This window comes from Thalia democratica, chromosome 7 (genome assembly GCF_965202585.1).
Source record: "Thalia democratica chromosome 7, ktThaDemo2.hap1.1, whole genome shotgun sequence".
NCBI lineage: Eukaryota > Metazoa > Chordata > Thaliacea > Salpida > Salpidae > Thalia > Thalia democratica.
The window spans coordinates 8,049,797-8,059,676 of record NC_139171.1 but is presented as its reverse complement, the minus strand read 5'-3'; the positions used below and the strand labels follow the sequence as shown (position 1 = coordinate 8,059,676).

Genomic DNA, 9,880 nt, shown 5'->3' with positions numbered 1-9,880 from the left:
ATAAAATTATCAATTAGTTAGCACTACTGCAAGGGTACGCATTCTTTTATAAAAAAAATGCTTGCGGATAGAACTATGTAGAACAACTTTATAGTGGGCCGCATTTAATAAAAAAAAGTTGCGGTAGTTAACAAATTGTATCATTTTACACTAAATATGTGAGAAATTAACTAATAATTTTCAAATAAAGAGTCTAATTTTATGATTTTACCAAAAAAACTTTTTTTATTTTTTTAAAGTGCATTTTCTTGGTCGAAAAGTTCCTCGTGGGCCGCTGATTTGACTTTGAGGGCTCATTACTAGTTAAATGAGATTTTTGAAAATAGTTTTATATCAAAAAAAACTATACAAGTTCAGTCTATGGGCCTGACTGCTGACTTCTGAATTAGAACATGTATAACTTAAAGTTGCTTTGCAATGTCCTAAAAAGTACAGCTAAAGGTGTAGTTAAGTTTTTGTGAAGTTTTAAATGCTGATTAAAACTTATGTAACAGTCTTAAACTTATCCTTAAGATATCTTTACAAAACTGGTTTAGTATAAGTTTAAAGTTATATTTTAATTGCCTAATAAGGAAAAAAAAAGTCAGATATTTTTTGAGAAACAAATTCAAGCTTGTTTGAAAAAAATATAATTTGCTAAACTTTAGGCCTACAAAACTTTCCTATAAAGTTTTATGTACAGTAGTTTTTGTTTACTGACCTGTTTTAACAAAGTAAAACGATTAGTTTATAATAAATTAATTAACAGTATTAGTTTTTTGTTTTTTAAACCAATTTATTTATAATGGAAAGAAGGAAAAATGTGAACGCTCACAACTATGGTCAATAGATTGGTGTGGAGAAAGACATTTCGGTCATCGAGCCTCACACCATACACTTTATAACATTTTTTTGTGTGCACCACATTGTACATGACATAAAATTTCAGAAACTATTGTTGGGGAAGTGATTAATTTTGATTTACATTTAACTGCACAGAAAAACTACAAAGGATGTTGAAATAAAAGAAAAAAACAAATGAATCTAGAAACAGTTTAAATTATAATTTTGTTTTCTTAAGTTATTTTAGGCTCTGCTAAAGAATATAAAAACAATGCAGCTGCAGCTAGCTGGTGATAAAACATTAGTATTTTACAGCTATTTGTGTTAAACTTAAAATATTACTTGAGGCTTTGATAAACAGGCTGTATAAGATGTTGTTAAGAACAAAAATAACAATCTTTATGCTTAAACTACAAACAACTTAGTAAAGTTAATTTTGGGTTTTGCAATAAAGTTTATACACTGTTTGATGAAATATAGATAAATTAAAGTTGTTCTCCACAGTAAAACCTAAGTGTGTACAAATATTGACAAATGTATAATATATCTTTAAACTGTAAAATTAAAAACATAATTTTTTGGTAGAAAAGCCTAGTAGTAACAAACAATAAGGTATTATTTTAAATAAACCTGCTTGCAAAATGCATTACAAAGAGAAAATTTAAAACCGTTTAATTATTTACAAAACTAATAAAATATTTACAAACTGCTTCTCTGGTTTAAACGCTTTCAACACTAAGCTTATACGTTAACATAATTAGTAGTTTTTCAAAAGTAAGGTCTTATGACATATACAATAGCACTTAGATAACCAAAACTATAAAAAGTGTTTTATTTGAAACATTTTTTAGAAGGAACTTTTTTTTGTAACATTAAGCATACAAAATTTTAGATAAGAACAAAGAGTTTCCTTTTGTTTTTATTCAAGTACTTATTAAAAAATGCTATAAATCTAAATTTAATCAGGCTATTGGAAAGTTCCTAGTAATAATTAAGTATAGGAAGGAACCAAAACACTAGTTGTGCTTTATTATACGCTTGAAATGCTCTGGCTTGCAGGCTGGATTATTTCAATCATTATGTAAAATTCTTTAGTTATGTAATATAGCACATTTTTCAAGCGTTCGAAAACGTCACTTAGTTTCTTATAAAAGTTTGACTATGGAATAGTTTTCAAGCATTAATTAGTATAACTTAGTTTATCTCATGAACAATTTAAGAAGTGTAAGGTATTTATGAAACTAATTACTTGATTCAACTAATTTAATAAACTTAAATACATTAGAATTGTACAGATTTCTCAGCAATAAAAGAAAATAAACTTGTACTTAACAAGAGTTTACAATAAAAATACTATTTACATTACAAAAATGATTTTAAAAAAATTAATTTTTTTTCGAACTAATCCGTATATATTTAGCTTTAAATTTGTAAGTACACTGCATTTGTATAATTCAAAACATATTTAATATTTTAAAGAACTATCAATTTGAAAAAAATCATTCATAAAACTTAGTTAGTAATGGTCAAGCTATTACATTTCAGCTGAAAATAATAAATAACGACGTAAGTCAGAAGAACTAAAAACTTAAAATCAAAATGCTATAAATACATTAAAATCGTGATTTAGCATTTTAAACAGTTGAAAATAACAATTTTCTCATGCGCGTATAGAAATATTTATAAATAAAACCTAGCAGTCATTTTAACCGTAAAACGTTATTGTGTTTTCCAACTCAAGTGTTTCATACGTATGAGCTTTTCGCACCACTTCAACAAAAATACTTCCCATTGGTTCATATTACTTTAACACTCCTCTTTTATACACAGCTTTAAATAAAAAGAACAAAGCTAAAGTGGTTGCATGTGATGGAGTTTTGTGGAAACTAAGTAAACAAAACTTCAAGTGGCTTTGGAAGTTTATGATTTTTCGTGGAATTTCGTTTTGAGTAAGTATTCGGTTACATAAGCTTTACTGTAAACGTTTTTACTTGTGTTATGTAAAGGCCGATTATTGAAACTGTTTGAAGAATTGTTAGAAAACGCTATGTGAAATAACTAAGTAATTTAATCATCTTGATAGAGATCTGGTGTTTATCTTCGGGAACATGTTAAATTCAGAAAGCCTTACTTTAAAAACCTTATAGCAATCTTCTCTATTATAAGTTAGAAATAAAAACAAACCTTTCAGTGAGTAGCAATTTTATTCACTAAAATAATACAATACGTTCTGTAGCAAATTAAAACTTTATAAAAGCTAGATAATAAATGTGTACGTTTCTAATGTGTAACTAATAAGCGGCAGGCACAAAAAATAATAGCTAACTATTTTCATTAAATGTATATAAAAGAAACTTTTGTTGTGAACATCAAAGTATAGATTTAAAAGTTTTAAGGTAGTTTGAACAACTTTAGGTGGTGCTCATCTAATATCGAGGAATGAAAACAACAGCGCGAACAAAAATCTTCTAAAAATATTTTGGGCGGGAAAGATGTCGACGATTTCGGACGTTTTCAATTCTGCCTAGTAGTGGAGGTGGTCCAGGGTCTCGGTTCCCTCCTCGTTCAAAATGGTCGTTCTCACAATGGCCTCGGTGGCGGTGTAGGGGTCGCAGTTGGAGGAGGGCCTCCTGTCCTCCAGGTATCCCTTCTTCTCCTCGCCGACCTGTTTCGAGGAGGGGGATTTTATGTTAAGATAAGTATTATTAAGTATTATATTATATAGTAAATATTAATAACTACTCTATAGTATTCATATTAAAGTTAATCGTTTGCTAATAAAGATCCTGCGAAACAAGTTCACTGGAATAAATGATAATAACAAGTTAAATAGTACTCATCATTTATTAAACTAACACAGGTTTAAGTGTAACTGATTGACACTTGTATATTAATGTTATAAATTGATAAGATATAAATGTATATTTATAGTCTCAAAAGTTTTCTTTTACTTTTATTTTCTGGAACTGTTTATGCAGTATTTGTTTCTTAAATACTATAAAACCATTTCATAAAACTTTTCAATGTTGATTACATGACTGTCAAGTCAAACGAGTTTTTCTTCTTACTAACGGTGAATCATACTTGGTAAATTAACAACTTAAATTTATCACAAACATTTTACACTTTTATATTTTACTTAAATTTAATGTTCAAAATGCAGTTTCATTTAAGTTCCATGTTTTGGCTCTTATCGCTATTGACATAAGGCAGTAAATACTATTCAAAACTAGAAAACACACTTAAATACAATTTTCAAGCAACTGAAAGTTAACGGATTAATATAGCCTATATAAAAGATGAAGCGTGCAAATATTATTTATAATATTATTTAATAATAATAAATATTATGTTAATATTATAATACTATTTATAAAACTATTTATAACTCCTAATTGGAAGGTTTAAGCGTTAAATTACCATAACACAACTAGCGTACAACTATAAGCCCTGGTATAAGCTTTAAAGTTATTAACTTGAAATTTACTTGTAAAAAAACAACGAATAAAATCTGAGAAACTGACGTGTCTGGGAATCCTGATGGAAGAATACAATTTTCAAGCAAATGAAAGATAACGGATTAATGTAGCCTATATGAAAGATGAAAAGTTCAAATATATTATTTATAACTCCTATTTTGAAGGTTCAAGCTTCAAATTGCCTTCAAGTACACATAACTACTAGGTGAACTACTAGGTTGTATGAGCCTTGGTGTAAATTTGAAATTATTAATTTGAAATTTACTTTTTTTCAGTGCAAACATAATAAAATCGTGCAACTGCGTACAACTATAAGCCCAGGTATAATTTTAAAGTTATTAATTTGAAATTTACTTGTAAAAAAAATTCAAAATAAAATCTATAAGAAACTGACGTGTCTGGGAATCCTGATGGAAGCCTGCCTGTTGGCGACACCCGACGAGAAGTCGAAGATGTTGGACGTCTCGTGGAGCCCCGTCAACCTCCTGATGTTGTCCTTGCCCCCCTGCGGGTCGTACGCCTGGATGTGGTACGCGTGGCGCTTAGACAGCTTCTCGATCGCAGTGTTGATCTCCCTGTTGAATTGGATGTTGGTTAAATTTTGAAAAAGTAAAAAATTTAAATACCCTTGTTATATTAAAAAAAAGCTTTGTGTTTATGTGCAATAATTACTCTTAATTTAGTTTAATTTGCCAAGATATTTTTTGAAAGTTCAAATTTAAAAGCTTGCATTTTGTTTTGTTCAAGCACAAACTGTCAGAACTTAGCTTAACACTTAAGTTTAACTAAGTTTAAATTATGTTATGCAAGAGAAATGATTAAGCTATGTTTTGTATTTACAATCACTTCCTACTAACAACACTCACTGTACTCCACACATAACTGTACACGATTTGTAATGAGTTACGTAACTAGACAATTTTTTAGTTAAACGGTGTTTGCGGTTTATACTTTCAGTCTAGTAAAAATTTGGAAACTTTTATGCAATTTTGTTATGTAAGCTACTATAATTTCATTTTGCGTACTAAACTAAACATTTACATTTTATAAGCACTTATGTTTGATAACATTTGAGGAGATTATAAGTTAATTGTTGTTTTTTTTAAGATTCAAATCACTTTTGCCTGGCACTTACAAATTACTCAGAACACAAAACAAAACTTTACATTTATTAGTTAATTTGAGTTTAAACTTACAAAAATACTACATTAACTAAATGTTCTTAAAGTTTAATCAAAACTCAACTCCATGTCAACAATACGCTTGTCTTTTATATTTTAGTTATCTAATAAGTTAGTTACACCGATTAGCAGTAGACTAAGTTATATTAAATAAAAAATCCCCGAACAAGCAACTAACTCGATGCCGCCTTCTTCCCTCATTTTTTCAGTTGAGTAGTTGATATGGCAACCGGCACCGTTCCAATCACCCTTCATTGGCTTGGGGTCGAAAGTGGCTACAATTCCGAAATCCTCGCATACACTGTTACGAGTAATTAGTAATTTACATTTAGTGATGTTTAAAGATAAGAGCTCTCTTGCCTTAAGATTTTTTTATTAACAGTTTTTCCAAGATTTTTATTTACTTTACGGGCTAAAAAGTTAAGCTATTGACAAAAGGCTTAAGATACTAAAAACTTGATAAATTAGAAACCCAAACTTAATGTTTAAATTTTTGAATAATTATCAAAGTGACACCAGTTGTTAATGGATTTACTAATAAACACTTACCGGTGAAGGAGGAATCTTGCCACCCAGAGATGGTCTCCCATACTGATTCCTTCACATGGTCCTACTTGGAATTCCCACTGTTGAGATATTTATTTAGTAAGGATTGTTATTAAAATTTTTAATTACTTTATAACTATCTCATATGTTTTATTTGAAACTGAGATATCTTAGATGTTTTTGCTTATTACTTTCAATACAAGAAGCTTTTTGAAGCTTCTCAGTTAGTTCATACTTATTACGCTTGTTAATTAAAAAAAAATGAAATAAAGGTAAAATAATTCTTCAATTATCGATTAAGTAATATTAAAAAATATCATTACATTTAATGTTTAATGAGGCATCACACCTTTCGTTAAGTTTTTTTTTCTTTAAATAACTTTCGAAAGAAACTTATCACGTTTTAAAATACCTTTGCTATTTTATTTACCTTCTAATAAATAACATGTTCAAAAACTTAAGTTTGCTTAAACTCTACTTATTAAAACAACTATTTGGTGTTTTAATAAATTATTATTAACTTTTAATTGAAAATAATTGCCATATGTAAAAAATAACTTGTTTTTATCGAAAAACCGCTGGTAATCATTTATCTTATTCAAGCAAGTAAACATACTTGCTTGTTAGGGTTAATAGTTTAATTCAATTATTTTGTTTTTCTCAGGCGTATGGTATTTTGGTAAACAAGTATGTTTTCAAAACAACTGTTTGGTTTTAACTTGGTCAAGTTTTTCATTAACTTTGTTTGTAAGAAAACATTCTTTTAAACAGATGAAGAAAAACAAGTTATAAATTTTATTAATCCCACAAGTTGCAAAACAGAAAATAAACTAGTTAAACAAAACTTTTAATTATAATAAAAAATATTTTCAACCGCTTGAAAAAATAATTACAAAACTAATAGCCCATATTTTAAACATCGCTTTCCTTTTCCCCAGGTTCATAAAGTTTTAGACATATTTTTAGACATAGTTTAATCTTTAAACTTTATAAAGCTGATTGTATTTTTAAACTTAGTGTTTCTATGTTCAATACCTAAGTTAAAGTTTTTAATTTATTAAGTAATTCTAGTACATGACTCGAAACTTTTTAGTAATCTTCCATGTTTTGTTTTACCTCTATTTTTCAGATTTAAATTTTAAGATCCATTAGGGTAAAACTGAATTTTACAAATAAAATTTTAATTAATGTTGCATGTTAATGTGAAAAATACCTGAGCGGGCATAACTTCGGCGTTGGTTCCTGAAATTTTGACTCCGGCGTATATGCACGCCTTGTAGTGGGCCTCAACCACCTCACGTCCGTACACGTTACCAGTACCCACTGCGCAGTAGTAGGGACCTGCGAAGTTATAAGGACTTGTTGTAAAAATAGCAAGTTAATAATAACTGACAAGAGCCTTAATTTGATAAACTCTAACAAAAAAAGTAGTCTTAAAGTTTGAAAAAGATATAAAAATTGATGATATTTAACAAAACTTCAAACAAATGATTGTGACAAAAACTTCAATCAAAACTTATAAACATGCGAACTTATTTCAAAAACATTTGAAACTCAAGTTTCCGCACCAAAGTGGTCATGTGACTTTTTATTGGAAACTGTACAAAAGTTACATAAGACACTCTATAAGTGGACTGAAGCCTTTTATCAAAATACTTCAACTTCTAAAGTTTACCCAACTTTTACTATAGTAGTAATTTAGTGGACTCTTTTTGAAAGTCTTCATAACAGATGAAAATTTTTAATAATATTTTTTTAAACACTTACTTAACTGTATAAAATGTTATTTTTGGGTATGATAACTAAAAGACAACAATAAATTGAAAAATCTTACACCCTTAAACTTTCAACAGTACTTTTAAAGAAACAGATTTTAGCTGCAGGCTAAAAATTCTATATAGTAAACTCTTGTTTCCATTCGTTTAAATTGTTCAGGAAAAAATGGTTGCCATTCTTTTTTTCAAAAATTTTTTCAGGTTTTCAAATTTCTTCCAGGTTTTTTAAAGTACACACTCTGGGTCTAATTTTAGTTCAGAGTTAAGTTTAAGGTAAGAAACTGTGTTAAATAATATATAAAAAAAATGAAAAGACACTGTTAAGCTACTTTAATATGCCTTTTACTAAAATAAATTTTGAAGATATCAAAAACTTTTTGTTTATATGATAATTTTTTTATGTAAAATCAAAACTTTACTACTGAAAATGTTAAAATTGCTAAAACTCCAGGTTTTTTTTCTGCCTGAATTGTCAAATTCTAGGTTTTCCAGGTAAAATGGCAGTAAATATGGTTTTAATAGCCATCCGGGTTGTTATAACAACATCAAGTAATTAGTACTAAATACTTATTATATTTTTATCAACCTTGTGGGCCAGGGAAACCCTGTTTGGGCCATCCGAAGGGGTGACCGTCGACATCCAACAGTGTGTACTCTTGTTCCATGCCGAACCACGGGTGTTCCGATTTTACTTGTTCCATGGCAGCAGCGCAGGTCTGACGGTGGTTGGTGTCTGCAGTTTAGTTTTAGTATTATTTGTTAGTTATTATTGTTTAAATAAAATACTTTTTTTTACTTAAACTTTAGTAAACAAGAATTATTCTTAAACTTTTGTGGTGAACTAAAACGTGTTGGTATTCTCAGATAAGAAAACTCTACTTTTTTTAATTTATTCTTATATAACACAATCTTAGTTCTTATCTCTTTTTTTTCTAATCTATAAGTACTTCCTGTGTGTTTTTGGTTGCGATAATTCGTTTTAACAAACCGTGTTTTTAATCAAATTTGTTGTTTAAATGTAGGGTAGTTGAATAACAAAGTAATTTGATGAAAAGTTAGATAAAAGTTGGCAGTATTATTTTATAGGTTGCCATTGTAAAATTTCGTAAATTAAAAGTTTATTTTCATGTAACCAATAATGTAACCAATAATAAAAAACCATTTCCACGTACCCACTGGTTCCATCCTGCAGTTGAGGACTTCGCACATGACCAGAATGTTGGGGGCTCCCCTGAACGGATCCTTGAACATGGCTGCCGGCTTCAGGTAGCAATCCGAGTTGGAACCTTCCGCCTGGCCGGTTGACGAACCGTCGAAGTTCCACATTGGGAGCTCTGTTGGGTGATGAAGTGAATTGTTAAAAAAATTTATAATGTATTAGCATTACTTTGTTTGGCTACTTAAGGGAAGGTCTGCATTGGGACGTGTGTGATTAAAACAAAATATACATGCATACTAACTTTAGTTAAACAAAAAATCACAAAATGCGCAACTGATTATTACTGTGAAAAAAGGAATTGTTCCCCTTAAAAGGTTGTTTGCAACATATTAAAATTTATAACAGTTCAACTTTAACAAAAATCACTAACTAGTACATACATCATTTCAGATTACAAAAGTTCAAATTACCTTCAATGCTGGTGGGCACTTTCTCCAAGCTCCTGGTCTTGCACCTCATGGACTCCCCGCTTCCGTCTATCCACAGGTACATGGCCTGGCAGATGTTTCCGGTGGGCAGGTCCATATACTTGGCCTTGGCTGCTTTGTTGAGAAGGGCTGCTGATGGCATGATTATATAATTTACAATCCTATGAAATGAAATGTATTTTGAATTTTTTTTTAATTAATGGCAGAAGGGCTTACAAATATTCTGTACTGTATTTTTTACTTTTTTTTATATAACTGTTAGTTTTATAAGTGACTTAATTGGCTGCTTATAATTGCTGTTGGTTGTTGATTAGTAAAATATTATGTGATAAAATTTGTTAGTTTGATAGATTGACTACAAGTACATTGTTGAAAGAAAAATTTTAAGTAATAATTTATTACCCATTTTTTAATTATAATTAATTGGTAT

General features: G+C 29.2%; 1 protein-coding gene across 1 annotated transcript; it reads right to left on the bottom strand.

Moving 5' to 3' along the window:
* Nucleotides 1-3,007: 3,007 nt before the first annotated feature.
* Nucleotides 3,008-9,607, bottom strand: LOC145840560 (glutamine synthetase-like). The gene is made up of 8 exons (XM_082947860.1): nucleotides 9,433-9,607; nucleotides 8,976-9,137; nucleotides 8,390-8,536; nucleotides 7,242-7,369; nucleotides 6,032-6,108; nucleotides 5,661-5,783; nucleotides 4,696-4,876; nucleotides 3,008-3,487 (listed from the first exon to the last, which is right to left on the bottom strand). The coding sequence occupies exons 1-8, from the start codon at nucleotides 9,590-9,592 to the stop codon at nucleotides 3,347-3,349; spliced, it is 1,119 nt and encodes a 372-aa protein (XP_082803986.1). The 5' UTR covers nucleotides 9,593-9,607; the 3' UTR covers nucleotides 3,008-3,346.
* Nucleotides 9,608-9,880: the final 273 nt, after the last annotated feature.

Excerpts from the sequence above, each read along its gene's own strand:
- LOC145840560 (XM_082947860.1), bottom strand. The coding sequence starts at position 9,592 with ATGCCATCAGCAGCCCTTCTCAACAAAGCAGCCAAGGCCAAGTATATG. Across the intron at positions 5,784-6,031 it reads GCAAGATTCCTCCTTCACCG|TGTATGCGAGGATTTCGGAA; the intron begins GTAAGTGTTTAT and ends TACTCGTAACAG. Across the intron at positions 3,488-4,695 it reads CCATCAGGATTCCCAGACAC|GTCGGCGAGGAGAAGAAGGG; the intron begins GTCAGTTTCTTA and ends TCCTCGAAACAG.